At 44.8% G+C, this 25,455-nt stretch overlaps 1 protein-coding gene across 1 annotated transcript in view; it reads left to right on the top strand.

Annotated features, from left to right (window-relative positions):
- Window positions 1-25,455, top strand: part of RSRC1 (arginine and serine rich coiled-coil 1) — a 101,814-nt gene that overhangs the window by 28,082 nt on the left and 48,277 nt on the right. The window contains exon 6 of the mRNA XM_059855872.1: window positions 19,004-19,040. Within this exon, the coding sequence (XP_059711855.1) occupies window positions 19,004-19,040 (37 nt within the window). The remainder of the gene's footprint in view (window positions 1-19,003; window positions 19,041-25,455) is intronic.

The raw sequence follows: 25,455 nt of genomic DNA, 5'->3' as shown, positions 1-25,455 counted from the left end.
GTTCCTTCCCAGACTCCCATCCAGCCCTTCCCCTGGCAGTGGGAGCCATTCCCTGTGTGCTGGCAGTATTTCAGAGCTGAGGAGCTGCTTGTTCAAACCCAGTCTCCATTTTTCCTTTCAGTTGCCCACTTCAGGGCTCTGAGGTTTCCCTGAGGTCACCCTGTGCAGGGGCCATTTTCCAGGGGCATTTCCCCAAATCCCTTGGAGTGGGTCCATGCCCAGTGCCCCACGGATGGCACGTGGGTGACTGATGGCTCTTGGTGAGATCTGTGCTCTTTGGAGAAAGCCTCAGCAGTGAAGTGGCAATACTGGACTTTCCTGAGTCAGACTCTCCTGCAACTTGGCACACGGTTCTTTTTCCCTTCCTTCTTCCCAGCCAGTGCAGTAGGAAATCATTTATGGTAATTGGCCCTGATTTGCATATAGGTGATGGAGTTGTGTGGGGCAGAGCACCCCAGAACTGCTGGGAAGCTGTGCTGGGATCAAAGGGGCCGTGCAGGAGCTGTGCTCTGACACAGGCTGGGGGTGTTGTTGGCATTAAACATTCATCACCCTCCCAGCCTGCCAGCAGGAATTCTGGGCTGGGCTGACATGTTTTCATGCAAAATTTATTGGGCAAGACGAGGGCTGTGAAGAGAGATCTTGATGCCTTTCACCAGCAGCAGAGGGGGAATGTTTGATTGGGAGGGAGGATTCCTCTGGCACGCTTGAAGCCTGTGTTGCACCAGGAGCTGAAAGGTTGGGAAGGCTGATTCTGTCTCTCCAAGACCTTTTCCTCAAAATTTGACCTGCCAAAATCCATTTCTCAAGGAGCAGAAAGGTGCAAACACCAGTTGATGCTCAGGGTGCCACAATGCTTGTTTAATTTGCACTGCTCTGGTCTCACATTCAGGAGTTCTTGCTGGTTGTTTCAATTCTCTTTGGAGTTTATTTCAAAGAGCCTTATGAGGAAAATATAAAATACATTGTGTTTAGTTTGTAGCTCAGGAGTCCAGAAGGAAAATGCATTTGTTTTGGAAGTTTTAAACCCAAATAGAATAAGTAAGGATTGCTGCTGGGCTGGAACCTTGCAGGCCACGATTCAATCTTGATCAAATTCTTCTTGTTGAGTTATAAACGTCCTAGAGGAGGTGCTTCCAGGAAAATGGAAATGGGCAGCAGAAATGGGCTGGTGGGAATTGTAGAATGTGGCCAAAAATCCATGCTAAACACGTGCATTCCTAGAAAACTGGAGAACTTCTTTAAAATCTGTTTAAAATTAGCAACTGCATTTTGGATGCTGAAACCAAACTACTCCATCCTGTGGTGGAAAGTAGTTTGGATGTTTATAGGAGAAATATCTTTTGGCAGAGGGGAAAAATCTTTCTTTAATCCAAGCAGGTTTATTTTCAGTGTCAGCTAAATTACGAGGACTTAGAGAAGTGCTTGCAGTAAAGTTTTAAGGTGCTTGGTAGGACTTCTTGGTTCCAGTGATTTGTTTTGGTTGAAGCTTCTTGAAGAACAGCTTCTAAAATGGAATGACAACTCCAGCTCCTTTGTCCAACCTGGGATACTCCAGTGACTGCCAGGCACTTGCTTGGACTCAAAGTGGATTTTCCAGGATCTTTAGGATGTGCTGCCATGGCAAGGGAGTCACTTATCCACAGTAAAACCAAAATGCCTCTTCTATTGATTAATTAATTAATTTATTCTTACTCCTTTAGCCTTCCTCTCTACCTCCAGCCTGCAGGCAGATCCCAAGCGTGAGGTGACTGGAGCAGGCAATGAAGAAGTTACTAGAAGTGGGTCTCTGGGTGACCTCAGTGCAGAGAGATTGAATCCCTGCCCTGTCAGGATCTGTGCTTGCTGCTGGAGAAGGAGCTGAGCAGCTTGGAGCTCCTGCAGTGCTCAGGGGATGGATCCTGGGAGCACCCAGGGAGCCCCTGGGTGTGTTTGGGGTGGTGGCTGAGGAGTCTGAGCCCTGCTGGCAGAGCTGCTGCTGCTGCTGGGAGGCAGAAGGAAGCAGCTGAGAGGCCAAACCAGGACAGTTTCCTCCCAGTAAGTCAGCCAAAGGCTAATGGGAGGCAGAGGAAGGGTTTTTTCTGAAAAGGTCTGAGACCTCCATATGCCCAGAGCAGCTCGAGGGTCACTTGCCTTTGACCGAGATTTGTTGCTATTGTTGTCTAAGCTGTGTTGGCCTTGTTTTTCTTTTTGTTTGCTAAAAATCCCCTTTTAGGACTCAAAAGACTGGCCATTTATTTAATGGGCAGCAGCATATGGGGTGATTTCTTTTCCTTTCACTCCCAGACAGCTGGAAAAGCCAGCGTGGATGGGACACGTGTGTAAGCTGTGGAGCAAAACCGTGCAGGAGGTGCTGGGGAACCACTGGCTCTGGAAAATAAATAGATTTTAGTTCAGAGTAACCATTTCATTTTCATTCACTAAGTACCTTTTGTGCCAAGTACAAAAAAATCTAAGTTTTGTGTTCAAATTCTGCAGTTCAGACTGTCAGTTAGTGATGGCTGTCAAATGTGCTTCCCTGCTAAATTCATGGACTATGCTGAGGGAATTATATTTCTCCCTATTTCCAGAAATAGGTTTTGGAATGCATTTGAAGGCAGTATCTTCAAAGACACACATTCTTTTAAGCTGTTTAAAATTTTCCAAACTATCCTCTCCTTCAAACTGCCAGCCACCCTGATTGTCCTTTTAGAACTATATCATTGGCATTATCCTGGGCTGGGCTGGAATCAGCCCTTCAATGTGGAGTGTTCCTGCTGCAGGAGGGTTTTGTTTGCCCACATGTCCAAACACACACATGTTCTGAATGTAAACATGGAGTTTTGGGGTTTTTTTTTTCCCTGGGACACCTTGTGCTGGGAGAGCAGCTGACTATTGTTTTAATGGCCTCCCTTAATCTGGGCAGGAGGAATCCAAACTGAATGATGCAGAGCTGTGCAAATCCAGTTAGTGTGAGCTGTAATCTCTTTACTGGGTTTAAGGAGTTGGAGTGGCACTGAGACACCCTGCAGATACTGAGCAGCAGAGATACAGTAATCACCTCACCCTGCACCCTGCTCCTGCATCCTGCCACTAAAGCCACCAGTCCCCAGCAAGGATTTAGGGAAAACCCAGCCCCAAACCAGCAAACTGCTCCTCAGAGCAGGCACAGCAGGGGCAGGTCACACACAGCCCATCTGAAAGATAATGCTGTGGTAAAGGGAAATTGAAATTCACATTAAAATATTAAACTTGCTGTTGTACCTTGTATTTTGGATTGGGAATGCTTTTTCTGGAATGAGCTTACCTGCTGTGGGATTATAAACCATCCGTGGCTTTGATTAGGAAGGGAAGGAGAATCTTTGTTTGGAGGAAGCATTTCTAATCCTGGTCTGATTCTGGACCTTTCTGTTGTTTGGCATTATAAAATAATGTGACAAACTTAAATGACATTGTTTATATTGTTGATCAGTGACAGGACACGAGGGAATAGTTTTAAATTAAGAGAAGAGGGATGTGGATTGGATGTTGGGAAGGAATTCCTGGCTGGCAGGGTGGGCAGGCCCTGGCACAGGTGCCCAGAGCAGCTGGGGCTGCCCCTGGATCCCTGGCAGTGCCCAAGGCTAGGCTGGACACTGGGGCTGGAGCACCTGGGACAGTGGGAGGTGTCCCTGCCATGGCAGGGGTGGCACTGGGTGGGATTTAAGGTCCCTTCCAGCCCAAATCTCTGTGATTCCATGATTTACTTCCAGGCTCTGCTTTCATCCTTGGCACCTCGTGGTTCTGTGCAGGGCAGGTTGTTCCTACTCAGGAGTGAGACCCTACAGAACCTGTGCTTCCATTTTCCTGCTTCCACACCCTTTCACTGGAGTGATTTTCCACTGAAGAGGGAAAGCTCCTGGATCTTCCCATGGAGAAGACACTGGCCAACCCAGATTTTCCATTCTGGGAACTTGTGGTTCCCATAGGAGATTTGCAGATGCAGAGGCTGCTCCTGACCTCCATGTCCTTCTCTGTTCCTTGAGAATCCCCTGATCCCTTCTTGGGATGAAGCTCCTTCCGTTCCCCAGCAGGATGGGAGGATGTTCCCCAGCAGCCCCTGGAGCAGAGTGGTCCCTGTGACAAAAATTCAGCATTGTGTTGGGTTTAGTCCCTTTTTTAGATTTATTTTTAGGTTATGGCAGCCTGATGCATTGCACTTTTTCTGGGGGAAAGCTCTGGGAATGGCTTCCACTCCAGCCATCAATTTTTACATTATTTGCAGTGTAAAAACCAAAACCTTCAAATATCCATGCAAACAGGGCTGGGAAATGCTTTGGGTGCCTTCCAGGGGAGGAATGGGGAGACCCAGAGGGAACATCTTGGATTCTCCTGGATCCTGCCCCACTCCTCAGCTGCTCCAGCAGCTGAAGTTCTTGTAATACAAGGCCCATGTAATGGTGAATTATGTTGGGAATGATTTTTCCTGGGCTGAAGCTGGAGCAGCAGGATCAGTCCATTCTCTCCAGATGGATTAAGGAATTGATCAGGAAGGTCTGAGGCTGCTTAATGGGCTCATGCTGTGTCCGAGAGGGAAAAGGGGCTCTGTCATTGATGGCTGTCAGGTGGGCATTGCCTGTGCTCTGAGAAACATTAGGGAAATCCAGATAATGGATTTCTGGGAGGGTGTTCAGCACAGGATTGGGGAATGCAGGGCCAGGGCTGAGAAGGCTTCATGTGCCTGCCTCTGCCATCTCCCTTTTCCTTTCTATTTCCTCCTTTGCTCTGCCTTTATTTCCTGGCCACATTCAAGAGTGTTAAAAAAAAACCTGGGTGAAGTTTTGGGTGATGTTGCAGTGGGGGTTTCTGCTGGGAGTTCATTTACAGGTCCCCTGTGAGTCAGGAGCATGAAGAGGGAAGAGAAGGAAGAGGTTTATAAGGAGTGAGAGCCACTAAATCTGATTTAAAGGGTCACAATGTGCTTTTTATTGAGGAGGACAAAAGATTAAAGTCCATCAATTAATTTATTTTAAAAAACAAAGCAAGCTTTAGGGCCCAGAGCTTGTTGGAAACTCTTTCCATGAGCTTCAAAGATAATTTTAATAGTTCTGCTGCTTTTTTCCCTTTTTAAACATTCAGGCTACAATAACTCAGTCAATAGATAGTAGATAATTAGGTCTTTATGTTACAGGCTCAAAATTTTATATGCTGTAGGTTTTAGATATAATTTTTGAAAATTCTGCTCTGCACTGTAATTTATTCTGAGTCTTGCCTTATTTTTAGGTTGTGCTCCTCACATTGTTATGGGAGAGGAATTTTTTTCCTGACAAAGTTTCCTAGGCTTTAAAAAATTTATTTGCTCCAATGTCCAACCTGGCCTTGGGCACTGCCAGGGATCCAGGGGCAGCCACAGCTGCTCTGGCAATCCCAGCCCAGCCAGAAATTCCCAATTCCCACTCTCCCCTCCATCCCTGCCCTCAGCAGTGGGAGCCATTCCCTGGGTCCTGTCCCTCCATCCTTGTCCCCAGTCCCTCTGCAGCTCTCCTGGAGCCCCTTCAGGTCCTGCCAGGGGCTCTGAGCTCTCCCAGAGCCTTCTCCTCTCCAGGTTGGTTGCTTCTCTTCCTTCTCTGTCCTGCAAGTTTTGGAGCCAGTTTTGGAGCAGGGCCCGGGGGTGGCAGCAGGGGAAGGGGCAGGGGCTGATCCCAGGGAATTCCCCCAGGACCAGAGGGGCTGTGGAGCCTCCCAGGGACAATTCCAGTGCTGTGCCCTGGGGTGGCCCTGCTGGAGCAGGGGTGGCACCAGGTGAGCCCTGTGGTCCCTCCCTCGGCTGGGCATGGAGCAGCAATCTGGGAGAGCTGCAGAGATTCCCCCGTGGAAGTGAAGCCCCAGTGCAGGGGTTGCATTGGAGCTGCTTTGGGCATTGCTGGGAAGGGCTTCATCACAACCCATGCAGTGTTTTTGACTGGAATATTTACCCATAGAGCTGGACAGGACGTGCCTTAGCTTGGCTGGCCCTTGCAGGGTGGGGAAAGGAGGGATGGTTGACACACCTGAGAGGGAATCTTCAGGGGAGGGACCCAGGCTCTGGGGTAAACCTTGAAATCACACTGCCACAGCTTTTAAAATACACTCCCCTGCAGTGCTTTTCAAAGCTCTGTCCAAGTGGTTTTTGTAGCAATGCTGACAATTTGACTTGTCTTGGATAAATGATCCTTCCAGGAAGAGCCAGGACGTCTCTCCAAAGCTCCTTCCCATGTGGAGAATGTGCTGCAATCCCTTTTTCAGGCAGTCTGGGAAGGGCCATTTTGGGAGCCCAGGATCCAATTTCAGCGTGGCACTTGTCACACGTGGTCCCAGTGCTGCTCCTGTGTGCCAGCAGGAAGCCAGGGCTCAGTTCTGCAGGCACTGCCTTCCCTGCTCTGCCTTTAATCTCGTGCTGTGTTTATGTAATGCAATAGAAATGTTGCTAACGTGATTATACTTTTCTATCTTATTAGCTTCAATACTGAGCACAATAAAATGGAAAACTGTTTAAATGTTATGTTTAAGTGCTTGAGATAAGAGTTCTTGTAAATGAAATGTGATTACATTTCTGTAATAGATCTTCTCTGTCTGCTCGGACTTTGTTGAGCAATGTAATTCTTTTGGGATTGCTGCTTCTAAGTTTGATTTCTTTTTTTTTTTTCCCCTTTAATTTTGATAGAACCAGCCATGTAAAATGTTACACACCAGCAGACAATGCACAGAAATTGAAAAGACAGGGTTTCCTGCGTGAGGCACAAAACCAGGGCTCCATAGTTCTCTTTGTGATAACCAATTTGAATTAAACATAATTCCCCAACATCACCTTGAATTTCCATCTGTGTAACCCCGATGTTCTTAGGGGTTTTGCATTTACCTCATGCTCTGGGCTATTTTCCCTCAGCACGGATGGCAAAGTGTGACTATCTCCAAACTGGAGATGATATGAATAACAATTGTTTGCTGATCTTCCCCTGTATCTCCCTGCATAACCTGCAGCCTGCAGAGGCTGAGGAAGTGGCAGATAGCTTTTGTCATCCCTTATCCGGGCTGTACACTTGTAAGGAAGAGCAGGGATAATCGCCTAAATCTAATTAGGGGTTAAAAGAGGCCATGACTGTGATGTGGCAGTGAGACACCTTACTGGAGCAATCCTGTTTGCATTAGAAAAATAAGGTTGTCATATTGATTATTCAAATGAGCTTCCATTGGCCATGGCTCAATGGCTGCTGTGCAGCTGAAGCTCTGGAAGGTCCCAGCTTTGGAGCATACATTATGTGATGTCTTGTTTGCTCATTTCAGGGGTTTAAACCTGAGGCTGAGGGAGTTTTGTGGTGAGAATTAAGGGTTTAAGTGGCCACTGGAAAATGAAGTTGAGCTTGCCTGAGCGATGGCTGAGATTGCTCGAAGCCATTCAGTGGAGGCCAGTGAATTTGCTTCACATCTTTTATGGAAAAATCAGTATTGGAGTTAACAGATCTTGTTTGTGCATTAATTGATGTTTAGTTCAAAGTCAAACAGAGCTGAAAAGAATAAAGGAATTGCATTCAGATCAATTCCACGTCCAAGAGATAGCAAATTCCCCTGGCACTGACTCTGGGGGCTGCCTTTTAATTTAAAAAAAAATGTTTATCTGGTGCTGGGCTATTACAGCTTCTCAAATATTTCTCAGCACTTGGCTTTTTGTCACTCCCCAGTCAGGTCTGTGGCATCCTGCAAGTGCAGGAGATCTTCAGGATGGGCTGGTTTCAGCCTTCCCCATTACCTGGTGACAAATGCCAGATGCAGAATGGGAAAAAGTCTTTTAAAAGACCAGTTTATTAATCAAAAAATTATTTTTGGTCCTTTTGTAGTAGACCAAGTACCACGTGCTAGGCTGTGTTGTAGGTACAAAGAGTGGACATTTTTCTGCTGCTCCTGCCATTGGTTTGTGCAGCTTCTGTCATTACAGATTTACAGGGAAGAGCTCCCCTTGAACCCCAGACATGAAGCAGAGTTTGCAAGTTTTACCCTGTGGCTGAAATGATTTCCCCCATTTCACCTGCAGTTTGAACACTCCAGCTTTGGCTGTGCTGGATTTCTGCTGCTGGGCAAAAAAAATACATCTAGAGACAACTAAACTGTTTTATCCTCTTGTATGGAGGTACAAAGTTTTCAAAATTATTGTTTGTTATTACTGTTTAAGAATAATAATTTATTATTATTAATAATTAATCATTATTATTTCAAACTAAAGTTTTTAAATTTCTTCACTTGATTCTTCCAGGTTCTTCCATTCTCTGCTTTTGGTGCTGGTGTAAAAGTTACTCCCCCAAATGCTGACCTGGTTGAGTGCAGCCATGAGGACCAGAGGAAGGGGATTTTTGTAATATCTATATTTTTATTTATTATTTATTTATGTTACTGGAACATCCTGACCTGTTTGAAAGGCCTGAAAATTACCAAGAAATGTTGATGTGACTTTGCACATCTTGCTTGGACAGGAAGTCAGGCAGTGGCTTGTCCTGTGCTGCCTTTGTGTGGGAGTCCTGAGCTTTGTGCTGAGCCCATGGATGTGTTTGGCTGTTGGAACAGTTCCAGTCCCACCTTCTGGGATCACCCCTTTGTGGCCCTTCTTTGCAAGACACAATAATTTTGTCTGTTGAAATTGCAGCTTTCAGCCCAAACTGAAAGCAGAGGAAAAGCCAACATGTGAAGCTTTTTCTTTTCAGCAACATCAAGGTGCTGCTTGTGGAGATCAGTCCCTCATTTTGCATCTTCACTCTAAATTACCAATTTATTTACTCAATTTGTATTTTCTCTTAATCCCTTTCAGCCACAAGTATTGCAGTGTTCTCTGCCACGTCCTTCTTCCCCCAGCAGGCAGCAGAGGATGCAGGTGGTTCTGGTGACATCAGTGAGACTGTCTGGATGCATTTCTGAAAGAGAGGGAAATAAGACAAATATGAGGAGTGCTGGAATAGGAAAATCCTAATCCTGGGAGCATCACAGAGGCAGAACCTTCAGTTGACAGAGGGGTTTTGGCTGCTTCTCCTTTCAGAAGTTATAAAAGCTCAATTCACCCACGAGCTCAGCTGGCTCTGGGCTGGCTGAGGTCACCTCCTTGAAATTTGAGGTAAAAATCAGCATTTTAATGTAAAGCAGCACCACTTTGGGCTTGTCTTAGAGCATCAGACTGCAGTGGTTCAGGAGTGGTTGGCTCAGTGATTTTTGGAGATCTCTTCCAGCCTTAGTGAGAGGCAGGGGAGGTTCAGGGTGGACTTTGGCTGGAGTTTCCTCCCTGAAGGATTGGTTCAGCCCTGGCAGGGCAGCCCTGGAGCGGTCACAGAAGTGGATCTGACATTTCATGACCTGATTTCATTGCAGGATTTGGTCAAAGGCTGGGCTTGGTGGTCTTGGAGGGCTTTTCCAACCTGAGTGATTCCAGGAGGTCCCTCCTGAGCAGAGCTGGGGAGTGCTGGAGGGGACACGTGACACAAAAATCTGGATGCAGTGCACGGGGTGGGTTTGGAGCTCGAGGTGTTTGGGGGTATTCCCCTGGTCCTTTGCACATTCCCAGCTCGTTTGTATGGGCTGGGAATCCTCTGGGAGGTGCTGTCCTGGCAGGGTCTGGCCACTTTCTTGGCTTTTTATTTTAAATAGAATATTTCAGTTCACCTCCAAGATTTGCAGGTACAACAGGAGGTGCTGGTTTTAACCATCAGCCTGCAAATTCCTTAGGATCCAAGTCTCCTTGGAGCCTACCATGTTTATGGTGCTCAATTCCTTCAGGAATCTCTTCTCTCTATACTAAAAAACCAACCTTTGAAGGAAATCTTGGCTGTAGAACGAGACATCTCTTACATTTTTGTCTTTTTTTGGTCTCGTTTCGGTGGTAAGTCAGTAATGTGCAGCACTAATTATTTTGATTTCATTGAAGAAATGCCAGAACAGGAAATGCTTTTGGGAAAGGTGTCCCTGCCTGTGGTGGGGAGCTGGAATGGGATGGGTTTGAGGTCCCTTCCAGCCCAAACCTTTCTGGGACTTTGGGATTCCTGGTCTGGGTGTTGGCTGGCACTTTCCTGGGAGTTTGTTCCACCCTGCACAGCCATTCCTGCCCTGTTTGCACTGGACACTTTCTCTGGGAAGTGCTGGGAATGAGCAATGCCAAAGCAAACAGATGGTGTTGGTTTTTCGTGGCAGCAAAAGGTTAAAAGCAAATTTCTGAGAGCAAGAGAGTGAAATGAGAGAGGCCAGTGTGGGTGAGGAGTTCAGATTTAGGAGTTGCTGAGGTGGGAAGCCTGGAGGAAGTTCTGGTGCAACTCGAGGAGCTTGAAGAGCTCAGGCAGCTTTGCTGGGTCCTTTTGGGGTTTTTTTAGGCTGCCAAATTTTCTACCAAAACCACAAATAGTGGTTTAGGGGAACTTGCAGATCTTTCCTTGTTCTCACCACGCTGTGGTGCGCATCAGACTCCAGCCTGTTTCTGTTCCCAGCCCTGTCCCAAAGGTGCCCAGCCTTGTTTTGGGCTGAATCCTGTGAAAACCAAGGTGAGAACTTTGATGGTCCCTGGCCATCTCCTCTCCTTCGTGAGCTCCAAGTAGCTGGTTTTAATTTGATTTGATTTTTTCCCCTATAAAAATAATAATTTTTTATTAATTTCAAAGCGTTTCCAGGTTATTTTGTCACTCTCTGTTAGGCTTGGGTTTGGTCAGATGTGTTTGAGACTTGCAATCAGTTTGTTTTTATTTCATTTTGATGAAATATTATTTCTTCCTCTTCATTTCTGGCCAGGGAACTTGAGGAATTCCCCCTCAAGCCTGAACAACTTCAGCTCTCCCTTTTAAAATTTTATAAATTTGTCTTGCAACACAGCCCAGCATGGAAGTTGTTGGCAGATAAAACTTCCTTACTGGAAGTTGGACTGGGCTGCTTGGAATGAGCATCTTGGAGAGACCAAGAGGCTTCCAGAGGTTTTCCTTAGGACTGCATAGATTGAGATTAAAAAAAAATTATTTGTGGAGGAAAGCCTGAAACTCAAATCTCTTCTGACCAAAAGAGCTGAGGTGGGTGAGGAGATGAAATATTCTCAGATTGAGTGGATTAGCTGTGGTCAGGAATGGGGAAACTCTTGTCTTGTGTAGGAATGAAAAGCTGGGCCTGTGAGACATATCTGGGAATGTTCTGAGATCTGCCAGGGCTGGGTGGAAGGAGGGAGAGGAATTGAACCAAAGTCACCAACTGAACTCAGCAGCATTCCCAGACTGGGTTTTTATCCCTCCCAGCAGGGATGCCTGAAAACCCAGGAGGTTTCAGGCTGCTGGAATGGGACCAGATGCAGTCCCAGGGCTGGAATTCCAGCCAGGAATTTGTGGAGCTGACCTTGACCATGACTCCCAAAGGGCTGCCCTGCTCTTAGGGCTGTTGGGAGCCTCTTTTGAGTCCCAGGTGGTGAGAGCTGTGCATCCCAGGCTTGCTGGGGTCCTGCTCCTTCCCTGAGCTGTGGGGATGAGTTGCTTGTTGGCTCCTTGTTGGTTTTCAATCAGCTGTTTGTTTTTCAGCAGCGTTGGTGCCATCCTGCTGCTGCCTGGAGAGGAAGGGAGCACATCCCAAACTCCTCCTGGGCTTTTTGGGACTTTACACATCTCCCTTAAAGTCCTGACCTGCTGTTTGAAATCTGTCACTTCCTCTTAATTTCTCTTCCAAGTGCAACATCTCGTGCTCTTTCAAAGTCCTTCAAAATTGTCTGAATTTAAAATTAATTTTTATTTCAGTTTCTTTCTTTTTGGGGCAGAGGAGCAGTAGGGCATCAAAACCAGCTGTATCCTAGTACTCCATGCATAGAGGCACTTAGGCTTTGGGTTTGTTAAAGTATTTTTTCAATTATTAGAACATCTTTGTGTTTAGGAGCTTTGAAGAACTTGTGAAGTGCAACGAACAAAAATGAAGCTGTAACTTGTGGTGTGTAGATTTTCCATGAAAGAAAGCCTGAATAGAAAGGAACATTTGCATGAGAAGGGTGGGGAAGAAGTTGTCTGACTTCTAGGGATGGGTTAGAAAAACAATGAAAAATCTGAGTTGTGCAGATAGAGTAAGAAGTGATGGGTGAGGTTTGAGGAAAGGGATTTTTAAATTAATAAAATAAATAAAAAGAATATACAGCACTGTATTGGTTATAGGTTGGATAAGCTGAGCTCTGTTCAGATATTGAATATAAATTTAGATTTGTTCTCTGAACTGAGATCTGTGGGGATTAAAGAAAGAAGGAAAAAATAAGGGAAAAAAAAAGAGTAATTAGTTTCTAAAGTCAGTATAGAAGCTTTAAATTGCCACTGTAGAATCCTTGAGGTTGGGAAAAATCCCTAAGATCATAAATCCTAACCTTTGAATATGAATATGCAGTAATAGAACGAGATCTGTGCAATGGAACCAAGGCTGTGTCTTGTAATGTGAATTTTGAGCAGTGAGCGAAAGCTTGAAGAGTTTTATTCACAGGTCTTAGTGGAAAGTTGTGTGCCAGCAAATAAGTTTAAAATACTTAATAAACTTCTTCAAGATTTTCTCCTCTTGGGAAGAATTCATGGCACAGAGTCTTAGAAAAGAATTGCAAATAATTAACTCAGATAAATTGGAGGTTGCCTTGTTTCTTAGGCAGAGAGCCTTTAATTGGGAACTTTATTTTTACTGAATATTTAATGAGCAACTGGCAAATGTTTCCCTAAGCACAACTTCCATGAGCATTTAGTGGTTTTGAGCAGTTTATAATGAATTTAGACAGAGATGGAGCCGTTCAAACCCGGTGTGAAGCATTTACCAAAGATTATTGCAGAACTTGTTTAATGTGCATAGAGAGTTTAAAAAACAAAAACCAACCCCAAACTAAACAGGCTTGAGGTTTCCTTGTGGGATTTTTTCTTTTTTTTTATCACCAGACTGAGGGCCTGAAGGAATAGAGGAAGTGAATGGACACCAATGTATCCAAATATCTCATTTTGCCTAAAAGCAAGTGCCGGCAGATAAATGCCCATAAAGGGATTTCTTTCTTAAGCCCCATGGATTTTTTTTTTTCCTGCAACTTTTTGTGTGAGTTGGAAATGAAAACCATTCATCCAGTGCCCCAAAGAAGGGCCTTATTGAATGGAATAACAGTGTAATGTACCATTGAAGGCAGGATTGAAAGTGATTATCTTGTTAACTCTTGACAGTTACCGCCAGCTTGAAATAGAACTGGCAGGCTTGATTTGCAAATGAATTAGAGCTTTTTCATTTGGTGCCAGGATCATCTTTTTATATTCTGATATGACAGATGCTATGTTCCATGCTTTTGTTTCTCCTCACTCTCCTACTTGCAAATAAAAAACAAAAGATTATGATAGTAATTTTATTTGCATCTTTTCTCTAGGAGTTTATTCTTTGTCTCGAAGTTTTTAATCTTATATTTTTTTCAAGAATTTGTTTAAGAATAGTATTGTTCCCGCAGAATAAAATTTCATTAGGTTAAGTACAGTAGTAATTGGGTGAATGAGGGGGATTTAGAAGCTTTCAGCAAATGGAAAATTGATTGTACTCAAATTGTTTTAGCGCTTAGAACATTTAAATTTCCTCCCTGACTTAGGCTTGCATTTAATGCTCCTCGGTGCCAGGAGCAGAGGAGAGGCTGACACAGTTTCCAACACTCCTGCTAATGGCAGCACACGTGTAATTAGTGGCAGCCTGGGTGCTGTGTTTGTATTCTGCAGCCATCCCAACCCAGATGGGGAGGTGTTGGGTATGATAATTATTGTGCTCTGCCTCTGTGTTCCTCATTAACCTGTAACACTCTCTACCAGTCCAGAGAGTTTTTCCCATAGTTGTGCTTCCCAAGACTGGAACTTGCTGGGCTTTGTTTAATATTCAGCCCAGCCTTGTGGGCATTTCCAGTGCCGGGCTCGCTGCTCCTTCTGTAATCTGGTTTGTTCTTGGGGGCTAATTAGCAGCACTTCCGACTGCCACTGATGTCCATTATGGAAATGTTTCCCTACACTTTCACCTACAGGATGTGTTTTAATTGAATATCTACTAAATAATATTACAGAGAAGGCAAACCAGGCCAAAGTTGTCTAATTTATTTAAGGCTGGTTAACAGAGACGGTGACATTCCAGGGCCTGATGTTTAATTGCCTCTGTTTGCTGGGAATGCAGACTGGGAGGGACAAGATTTCATTCCTGGTGAAGGGAACAGGAGGAGAAATGTCACCCAGCCCAGCCAAAACCATCCAAAACCAGGGAAAAACCAACCCAACCCCACTCCAAGTAGGAAAACTCCAAGGGTTTGCACCTTGTGATGTCCTTGGAATCACCAGGTTGAGCTGAGGAGTGGCTTTAAGGCAGCCAGGACAGAGGAATCAGCTTGGGTCACTTATGGGATTTTCATTCCCAGCCTGAAGCCTCCCTGACACAAAACCAGGAGGTTTTGGGTGGTTGTTTTATCTCTTGTGATTTATGGGGTTTTCATACCTGACTTGAAGCCTCTGTAAAGCAAACCCAGGAGATTTTGGGTCTCTTGTTTACCTGACAAATACATGCAAAGAAGTGCAATGTTTTTGTAGAGTCTGTTTGAAAATACTTCTTTTATCAACACTCTACTTTGGAGTTTTCCCCCTCTGTTTAGTTTCAGTATTGATGTTCCATAAAATCTTGGATTTTACTCTCTGAGCCAGGGTTATTATATATTTCCCCTGTTGAATATTTGATAAGGTCTCTTGGGTACTGATTTTCTTCTTTCTAGGATAACATATTATGGAAATTGTTTCACCTTGTGTCCTGTTTGAAGTCCTGGTTGTAGCATGATTCAGTTTGGCTTGCATGTTATTCCACGGAGTTCCTTGGCACTTCCAAGTTATTCCAGAGTGTTTGTGTGGGGGCTGACTTTGGCTTTTCCTCCTGCTTTTGCTGAGTGACCTTCATAGGATCATCTTGGGGTCTTTGTTGCATTTAGATTTCTTAGTAATTGGCCAAACTTCCTACTGGTTTTTCCTGGGATAAATTATTTGGATGATGGGAGGGATCCACTGGGGCCAAGACCACCAGGTTTGGAGTCCTCACACTCCAGGATCAGCTCCACATCATTTGAAGTGGGTCCTTGGTAAGATCAAAACAACTTTGAAAAATCCATGATGGGTGCTTTTCCCACCAGGGTGTGAGAGTCCCAAACCATTTGCTCTTCTTGGTGAGTTTGTGCAGGAAAGATTGGAAAAAGCAGCAAAAAATGGCAAGTTCAGCAATGTCTCATCCTGGGATATGCTGAGGTAGGAATAAAGCTGTGTGATCACATGGAAATGTAATTGTCAGGAGCTCTGCACCCTCCAGGGGCCCTTTGGCTGAATTCCCCTGTAATGTCCACGTGGGTATAAATAACCCACAGGATTATCCTGCAGCCTGTGGCTTCTCACCCAAAATCTAAGGCAGAGACAGTGACTAGCTGTGAATTAACTCCACTGGTTCTGCAGTTCCTGGGGGGGACTGCTGTAAATTCACTGGAGAGAACATTGGATGTGAAGTCTTGAGCTGGTTTGGGGTACCCAAATGGGGTGTTCTGAGGATGGTGCACATTTTCAGCTCCCTTGGTTAATGATTAGTTTGACACAGGGAATGTTCTTAGGAGCATTAATATGCTCCAGGTTAAAATCATGATTTCAGCAAGTTCTAGGGAATATTTTTAATTTAATTTACTGGCAAAGGAAGTTCACACCACCCCAGTTATTGTGGGTTTAAGTAATCCCAAACCTGGCAAAACCTGGAGAATCCCAGAATGGTTTGTGTTGGAAGGGACCTTAAAACTCCTCCAGCTCCATCCCCATCCCATGGGCAGGGATGGAACTTCCTTAATTGAATTCCCAGCTTCTTGCTACAGGTCCCTGATGACCAGGATTCAGATGGAGCTGGAATTTTTTCCCCTGGCTTGGCTGAAACGTTTGGATGAGCCTGAGTATGATATTTCCTGGGTTTAATGGATGACTTTAAATATATGTGCATGTCAGGTGGTGTTTTACTGCAAATCCTTGGCTAAAGAGGGGAGAAATTCCAGAGCTTCTCTAGTAGAGGAAAGGAAAACTCAGGAATAAAATCAAACTTGCCTAATGAACCAAAGAAATGAAGGTGCTGCACTGGAGATGGTATGAAAAGCAAATATATTGGGAACTCTGGGGTTTAAAATGGAGTAAAACATAGTTAGTTACCTGGCAGTGATACCTAATTAATGCAACTTGATGGTTTCTTTTATGTTGTGAGCCTTGGAATGTTGGATGTGCATAAAGCTGCTCCTGGCTTTTATTTGTGGTGTTAAATGGTTTAAAATTCTGCAGGCACTCAAGGCTGTGGGAGAGAGACTGAGCTGTGGCCATGGGTCTGATTTTGCCTAAAACACCACCTGTAATATGGTATTCATGGGAGCCCTATTTGTATAATTTATGATACAAATAATATGATTTAAATGTCTGATTATTTCACGTAATTATACAAATACAACAAATGTTACATTAGCATTGATAGTATGTATTTTAAGGCTATAGTTATTAGATATAAATATATAAATATAAGGGTAGTTATATAATATAATTTATAGTATATCTAATGTAATATGGGATGGGATGCAGAATATAATTGTGTAAGATCTCTAATACAATCTCTTGGCTAACTAAAAGATAAAGCCCTGCCATAGCCTGGCTGATTGATGCCCTGCAGCCTCAGGCTGGGCAGAGGTTTTCATTGGAAGTGACAGGTGCCCCAAGGTTTATTTAGGACAAGCTCAGCCTTGTCCTGGTTAGTTTGATCATGTTTTCCTTATGGATGTTCCAGCAGTGCATTTCCTGTGTTAGGGCCTTGTGCTACACCAATATTCCTGTCTGGGCTGCCTCAACTACAAATTGGCTGAACAGCCCGTGACACTTTTTCAATATTATTACATTAAACCAAGTGGATTTTGATTGATAACCTAATATTCAACTAATGCAAAACATCAATCATGGCAAGTATATTAATTATTTAATATTGCAGCCTAATTCAGGAATCGATGTGCTGCAGGAGGGGAAGGGAAACTCGCTGTTCCCAGAAGGTTTGAGACAGGGCATGATTAAAAAACAGCCCCACCAAGCCCTGCTCTGCTCCCGTGTGTTGGTTCGATACAAATCTTTATTCATTTGCCAATAATCTCCTCACATTTTCCACTTCAGGACCTTTTTTATCAGTTTTGAGGCCTGGAATTGAATTAGGGCTGCTTTCAGCACGGGCTGAGGGAGGTGCACAGATATTGATGGCAGGGATGGGGCTGGCCTGGGAGCTCCTCCAGCCTTGCCCTGCATCCCTCTCCCAAGGCAGCCCCACCTCCAGGGGCCAGGTGGAACCTGCAGAAGGGCTCATGGACTCATGGAATGGTTTGGGTGGGAAGGGAGATCAATCCCATCCATCCCATTCCCAAGGCAGCCCCACCTCCAGGGGCCAGGTGGAACCTGCAGAAGGGATCATGGACTCATGGAGTGCTTTGGGTGGGAAGGGAGATCAATCCCATCCATCCCATTCCCATGGCAGGGACACCTCCAGGGGCCAGGTGGAACCTGCAGAAGGGCTCATGGACTCATGGAGTGCTTTGGGTGGGAAGGGAGATCAATCCCATCCATCCCATTCCCATGGCAGGGACACCTCCAGGGGCCAGGTGGAACCTGCAGGAGGGATCATGGACTCATGGAGTGCTTTGGGTGGGAAGGGAGATCAATCCCATCCATCCCATTCCCATGGCAGGGACACCTCCCACTGTCCCAGGTGCTCCAGCCCCAATGTCCAGCCCGGCCTTGGGCACTGCCAGGGATCCAGGGGCAGCCACAGCTGCTCTGGCAATCCCAGCCCAGCCAGGAATTCCCAATTCCCACTCTCCCATCCATCCCTACCCTCTGGCAGTGGGAGCCATTCCCTGGGTCCTGTCCCTCCATCCTTGTCCCCAGTCCCTCTGCAGCTCTCCTGGAGCCCCTTCAGGCCCTGCCAGGGGCTCTGAGCTCTCCCTGGAGCCTCCTCCTGTCTCCAGAATGGGGATAAATCCTGTAGGGCTGACAAAAACAAAATCTCCTTTCAAACTCAAACAGCAAAAGTACTTTTTTTATTTTCTCCTCTTGTTTCATTAATGACATTTAAATAGGAAAAGAATGCATAGCAGATTTTTGGAAAAGCTTTAGGAAATGATAAATAATTAGCAATTTTAGTACTAGTGATTGTAGTAGTGTAGTGTTAACTGCTTCCCTGCAGTCCTCACGGGCTGGTTTCTCCTTGTTTGCTGTGGGAATGACCCACCTTCCAAGAGGGGATGCTGGAGTTAGGTAGAACCTGGAGCTGATGGGAGCAGGAGCCATCTCCTGTCCGGTGGGTTGGGGAATTTTTAATTTTTCCATTGGATTTCATCTTTTCTTTCCATAGCAGGATGTGTTAAAGATAAATTCTCCCTCTGAATTTTTGCTTTTCAGAGTTTTTACTCAGATACTTTGGTCCATTAGTTTTGCAGCTGCCTTTATGTAAAATTCTTCCCATTTTCTCTCTCTACGTTTGTTCTTCTGCAGCTTTGGATGCCCAGCTCCAGCAGGGCTGCCATGAGCCATGGAATTAATGACAATTCCTTCTCTCCATCCCCTTGGAAAGGGGCAGGGAATTTCATTGTGGGAGTGGTGGCAGGGCAGGACCAGGAGGCACCAAATGTGGGTTTGATAAACAGCCCCGTGCCCTGGCCTGGCTGATTCTTTCCAGTGTAAATAGTGATAATTAGATAAAAAATGTTAATTTAAATGTGTATCCTGTGGCATTGCTGCAGTCTGTAGCAGGTTCAGGGCTGGTACTATCTGAGGGTTGAATTCTGTCATTGAGCATTGGGATAATCAATGTTTTTAGGTGTTACAGGTGAATATATGTATTAAAATTAAACATTGGACACGCTGGAGAAATCACCCAGCTTTGCCATTTCAGAGTTAAACAGAAATCGTTGCAGACAAGGGTTTAGCAACTATTTAGAACTTTTGTTCTTCTCTTACAGGGACTCTGCAAACATCAAAGCTGGATTAGAACATCTGGTAAGTTTTAATTTTCTCTTGAACATTTGCATCATCTTTGATATCTGCATTCCAAATGAACACTTTTGAATGAGCTTTGAATACCTTGAATTGAGAAAGTCAACCATTTCCCAGAGGGTCAGGCTACTGTTATTATGTGAAGGCACTCACATTTTCATTTATCTCCCCATTTCAAGGGAATTTTAATTTTTTTAAATTACTTTTTTTTGATGTCAAGATGAAATAAACTGGACTACAATCCTTGGATTGATGATTGCCTTAATTATAAACAAAAATTGTTTGGTGTTGGATTTTTGGCATATCCTGATCTGAAAACAACAAACTTGTGATTAAAAAAAAAAAGTAAAAAAAAAAGAAAAGAGCCAGGGACACAATCAAATATTGCATGCATAAATATGGTGTGTTGGAGTCATTTGGAGGCTTTGAAAGAAGTGCACAGCTTTGTGTTTTCTCTTGTCTTTGCTTTATGAATAATGGATCGACTTAAATTCCATTCAGGGCTGCAGGAGGAAATAATAATTGAGGTGCAAAATATTTCTGGTTTAAGTAAACATATTAAGCCCACAAGTGATGGCAAGCCAGGCTTAGCATTAAAAACTCATCAGTTGATCAAAACTGGGAAAAATAAAATCTTGTCACAAGTCAGAAGCTGGTTGAGCCTCACATGTTGGTACCAGCAGTCAGTGGAACATTAAATAGTTGATGTAAAGGGATTATTAAATCCCATTAAATGAAAATATTCACTATTAATGGCACATCCATCCTGGGAAGGGTTTAATTTTTTCATGGAATATCTAAATAATCCCTGCTGTTCCATAGGGCTGTGAAAAACATCGTGGGTCTCTTTGGACAGAGCTGCTTCCCTCTTGGTGCTTCCCATTCTGGGAATCACTTGGGAAGGATTTGGGGGAGCTTGGGCATCTCCTTGGAGTGCCAGGGGCGTGGAGGGGATGGAGGTCCTGGTGGGATGGAAAGGATGGAGATCCTGCTGGGATGGAGATCATGATGGGATGGAAAGGATGGAGGTTGTGGTGGGATGGAGATTGTGGTGGGATGGAAAGGATGGAGATCCTGCTGGGATGGACATCTTGGTGGGATGGAAAGGATGATGGAGATCCTGGTGGGATGGAGATCCTAGTGGGATGGAAATGATGGAGCTCCTGCTGGGATTGAGATCCTGGAGCTCCTCCTTTCTAGAGATGCCCTGTGAAATGTGTTGGGAATCATCAAATGCAATGAAGAGCGGAGTTCTCGGAGCAGTTGGAAGACCCACCTTGTTTGCTGCTTCCAGGGTGTCTCACTTGTGAGTTAAATCCCTTAAAGAAATCTGAGGAAGGTTTTGTTGCCCTGCTGGTGGCAGGGAGTTGTGATCCAGCAGATTGCTGGGATTTTTCTCATGCATTGTAAAGCTGCTCCCCTCCTGACAGAGTCACCATGGCTGGGGCTTGTTCTAAATCAGGGTTTCTGCCCCAGCAGGAGCTGCAGTGCTGATTTATAACAACAAATATTCCCAAAAAGTGGCAAGGAAGAGGCTCTGTGGGCTTGGAGTAGCCTGGGGAGGTGGGAAGCAGGAAAGGAGTTCAGTGGTGCTCAGGGTTTCTCTGGGACTGGGGCAGAAGGTACTGGAAATATTCCCTGTGGGATGATGATGATGCCTGAAGTGCTTTGAGGGTTCACTCACAATGCTTTGGAATGAAATTGTCTTTGTTAAATGAATTGGCTGCTTTGTGTTTGGAATCCCAGAGCTGGGCAGGAAGGGACCTTAACGATCTCTTGGAAGGGATCTCAAAGATCTTCTTCCACCCCCTACCATGGACAGGGAACATTTCCCTGAAAGGTCTGTCAAAAACCTCTGGATTTGAGACTTGTTTTCTGTTTTCCCTTTGATCTTACAAAATCTGTCCTGGAAATGGTGCTCAAGGAAACAAACTGGTTCCCAAGGCACCCACAGGTAGGAGTATTTGTGCTGGAAACTGTTCTATACATCAGCATTTTGTTCATAAAGACTTTTTGGACTCCAATAAATTATAGGGATATCCCTCCAAAGATTTAAGCCACATGGTTCTGGCTCTACTGGAATCTGCTTTTGAATTCTACTGAATTCTGCTTTAATTTCTGCATCTCCAAATGCTTGCAAGGAGGTTTTTCCCACCTTAAGAGTCTTTATCTTGATTTGATAATCTGTTATTGGATTCCTTCTGTAAAAAAAGGATGTTTTACCATTTGGAATTTACAAGAGACTGACAGGAGGCAGGGAATGGGTTTAAACTGGAAGGAGCAGGGTTAGGTGGAATCCTGGCAAGGAATTCCTGGCTGGGAGGGTGGGCAGGCCCTGGCACAGGGTGCCCAGAGCAGCTGTGGCTGCCCCTGGATCCCTGGCAGTGCCCAAGGCCAGGCTGGACACTGGGGCTGGGAGCACCTGGGACAGTGGGAGGTGTCCCTGCCATGGCAGGGGTGGCACTGGGTGGGCTTTAAGGTTCTGTATTTCTTTGATCTAGTCAACCAAAAAAACCCCAAACCCAACCAAGAGCCCTTCTCCTTTATTCAGTGTTAATATTTGGTCAAGCATTTCTTTTAATTAAATGTCAGTATTTATTTCCTGGCTGTCCCTGGGTTTTCCAGGGAGTCTGGTTGCAGTGCTGGCCCCTCACTGCTCGTGGCTCTCTGAGTTTGTCACCTGTGGTGTCACAGCTCTGTGGCCCTTGGGTGGCCACCAGACAGCGACGTCTGGCAGAGTCCTTGGCTTCCTAACGAGCTGTAAACCAAGCAGCCAATTATTTGTGTTCACAAACAATTAATTAACGCTCTTAATAGGAGTAATTATGTTTATCTTGCTGTCCTGGCAAAATTCCATGCTGGTCAATTATGCTCTGCAGGCTTGAATTGTCTCTTCTGTCTCCTTTGAATTGTGTCTGTCTGTTCCATTCTGAGAGGAAGGGAGTGAAGGTGAGGCTGGAGAGGTTTCCCTCCTGTGGCCAAAGTGACACTTGTGTCCAGGGACATTCCAAATTTCCCTTTGGATAGGCTGGAGAGCCGCTGAGTGTCCGGCTGGATGCACCAGCTGGGAAGGTGCTCTTTGAGGAGCAGTGCTGGCTCTGGCTGTGTCCCCCACTGAGAGGAGACCCCTGGTGTCCCCAACCCGTTAGGTGTCAGTGGCTGCTGAACCCTTTGGCTGTGCCAGGGTGGGCATCCCAAACATTCCTGGCTCAGCAGCAGCCTGGCCCTTGGAAATCATTCCAGCTCCTTCAGGAGCTCTGGGCCAGGTTCGTACCAGGTGATCTCACTGCAGCAGATCAATGGCTTATGAATAGCCATGGGGAGAGCAGCTCTGTGTGCCTACAGGGCTGGAGCCCAGGCTGCTCCTGCAGAGGGGCTCCGTGGATCCGAGGGTTTGAGGAGAGCTCTGCAGTGAGCGTGTATTAAACGGTGTGCGCACACCGCTTTATTTGTTCCAGGGTTTTGCTGCTGGGAGCTGCAGATGTGAATCAAACAGCAGTGCCATCAAACCATCAGAGGCAGAGCGTTCTCATGGCAGAATATTCAAAGGCTTGCAGCAGTTTGTTGTTCCAACAGCGACAAATTTTGTGGAAACTTTGTAAGAGAGGCGAGTTTTACCCTGTCACTTCCCATTACCAGCGGGCTCTGAAACCAGAGCCGCTCCACATGAAACAGCACTTTAATGTCTCTGTGTCTTTATTAAAAAGTAAACTTTGATCACTCTCACTTACCACCGAGGCTGAGGTGCCTCCCCCACCCTTGGCCACCCGTGACCCTCCACCCCCGTGACCTTTGTGCCTTTATTTTCCTTTCCCTTTGTCACCCCGCTCATATTTCCCCCATAAATTCGTTTCCCTGCCGTCCCGCGCCGTAAATTCGGAAAGGCGGCCGGGAGCGTCCCCGATTGCCGTTCGGCAGGCTGAGGAGAGCGGAGATCAGCTGAAGTAAATAAGGCTGTAAAATATAAAGAGTGTGATTCTCCCTGGCATCTGCATAAAACCCCCGGCACGTGCGGGTGTTGTTTCCAATCGCGCCGGCGGTTTGTTCGCAATTCCCGTAATTTGATCGCGGCTGATGAAAAGCTGACAAGATTTCCACAGCGCCCCATTAGATGAAAGCAGCATGAAACCAGAGGTTAATCTGCAAACAGATTTTCCTGCTTATTACTCTAATGATTCCATCAGATTTGATGTAGCAGGCTGCGAGGCGTCTCTCGGCAGCAACAGTGTGCTGGGGTTTGATCTCGGTGCTCATTAAATGATGGAGTAATTTGGGTGACCTCTGCCCAGGTGCACATCTCCTCATAATTGCACGGCATTCTGATGGGGAAATTACCGGCGAGCACCCCGAGTATTCATCCCGCTTTCCGAGTGGAAAAACTAACAAAAGAAATATTGCATTAATTTTCAAATGATGATATTACATTTAGTGCCTGGGCCCCATATATCAAAATCTGAGAACTGCTCAGTTACTCGCCGCTCTTAATCTTAATGGTATCTGTGGATGTCAAGGGCATGGAGGAAATTAAATCGGAAAGTGCAGATAGACCTAAGAAGACATTATCTCTTGATGATTGCAGTTTTGATAGGTATTTCAGTGAATTTCATTTTCGCAGAATGGTGGAAGATGAGTTAGCCACCAGATTTTCTCATTTTTCTTCCCCGTGATTTATGTGAGTTGAGTATAAAACTTTTTATGGGAGTGCAGTTACGGCGGATGAGAGGTAAATTAATGCGCCGGGTTTCCATCTCGGCCCCGCGCGCGATTGTCAGAGCTGTACATACGTAATGGGGCCCATCATTATTCAGGGTTGTTTACATTCAAAATATGTAATGAAATCTGTTCAGAATAATGAGGGAAATAAAAGTTTAGAAAATTGTAAAGGTCATGAAGTTTGAGAAATGATGCAATGCTCCCAAAATAACATTTAGGCAATATAAATTACATTATTATGCACCAACTCTGCCTTATAGAGACATGAAGATAAAGTGCTTTCGACGAGTAAAATGCTGTTAGTGCTCTCTGAAGTATGAGAATGTGTAAAATGTTTCTGATTTCATATTCTGGTTTTGTGCATATTGTGGAAAAATACATAAAGGAACTTTATGGAGGGCAGTGGCTGCTTCTCTCTCCCAAGTTCAAGTGCCTTTCCTGGGAGGGTTTTCTCCGGCAAACAAACACTTTGGCAGAAGTGGAATTGATTTTTAATCTAATTATTGAGGCCACCAGCAAATTCGTCTTTTTAGGGGGTTCTTGCTCCTCTTCTTTTGGGGATTTTGCGTGGAGATCTTTGCTCTGAAGGTGTTTTATTGCAGATACTGAAGGGGGATCTTGGCACAATACCGAGATGAAGCATAAATTTGCCCAACTATCTGTGATCTGCACCTAAAATACAAATCTCTGCACCCTGGTTTTATGCAGGTGCACCTCAGAATAATTATGTTTTGCCCTGCACATTTTATATTGTACTTATTTGTCAGAAGGAGCAGCCAAACATGAAACACGAGTCGTTTTTGGAAAAGTTAAACCAGCACATCTGTGCCAGCCCGAAAAACGGTGCAGTGGGGGTGAGCTGATCATTGAATCTGAGAGCAAAGACAAAATGCACTTTTATTCAGAGTATATAATCTTGATTAAGTTCTGGTTGATTCCTGTGTAATTAGGCATGATTTGGGGTAGATGATCAGATTATTTTGAAACTGAGTGCTGATTTAGAACCCACTGGATCCTTCTGGTATTTGAAATGCTTTCCATTTTCAAATTTTTTTCCTATTATTTTTCAATTGCTACATTTCAGTGCAAAGGTTCCAAAGGGGATGGGGTTCCCTTTTTCTGAGAAATTCTAATTTATTTAGAGAAAATTCCTCTCTTAGTGGAAAAAGGAAAGCAGTAATTCAAGTATTAACTGCTCCTTTTGTTAATTGATCCCTGTTACCTGTTGGTTGTGCTCCTGCTTTCCCAGCCAGTCCAGCCTTGGCTGGAGCTGTTCCACAGCAGTTTATGATGTGTTAATTAAAAATTTTCATTTCAGAACCTGCATTTATCTGCTGCTATTTTTATGTTCCCCCACGTCTTTGTTGCAACATAATGCAGCAAAAATTTGAAACAGTGATAAAAGATAAAGATCCATCTTTAAGAGTTAAATATTAATAATTTTATAATTTTTTTAAGCTGTGGGGTTAATTCTACTTTTAGTTTTTAAAGGTTTAATTAGGAAATAGATTAATTTATAGACTAATGACTGGATGATGTTGATCATCAAAAATCTCTGTTCTGTCAGCTCTTTATCAGAATGTTGAATTTTTTGGTGATTGTTCCTGCATTTCCATGCAAATGTAAATCTGAGGGATGATATTCCAGGCTGCAAGGAGATAAATGGGGGGAGGTAATTTTTTAGCCTTTAGTGCAATATTATCCA

Source organism: Haemorhous mexicanus, chromosome 10, assembly GCF_027477595.1.
Source record: "Haemorhous mexicanus isolate bHaeMex1 chromosome 10, bHaeMex1.pri, whole genome shotgun sequence".
In the NCBI taxonomy this organism is placed as follows: domain Eukaryota; kingdom Metazoa; phylum Chordata; class Aves; order Passeriformes; family Fringillidae; genus Haemorhous; species Haemorhous mexicanus.
The sequence above is the reverse complement of the archived record's forward strand: the minus strand, read 5'-3'. Positions and strand labels throughout refer to the sequence as shown.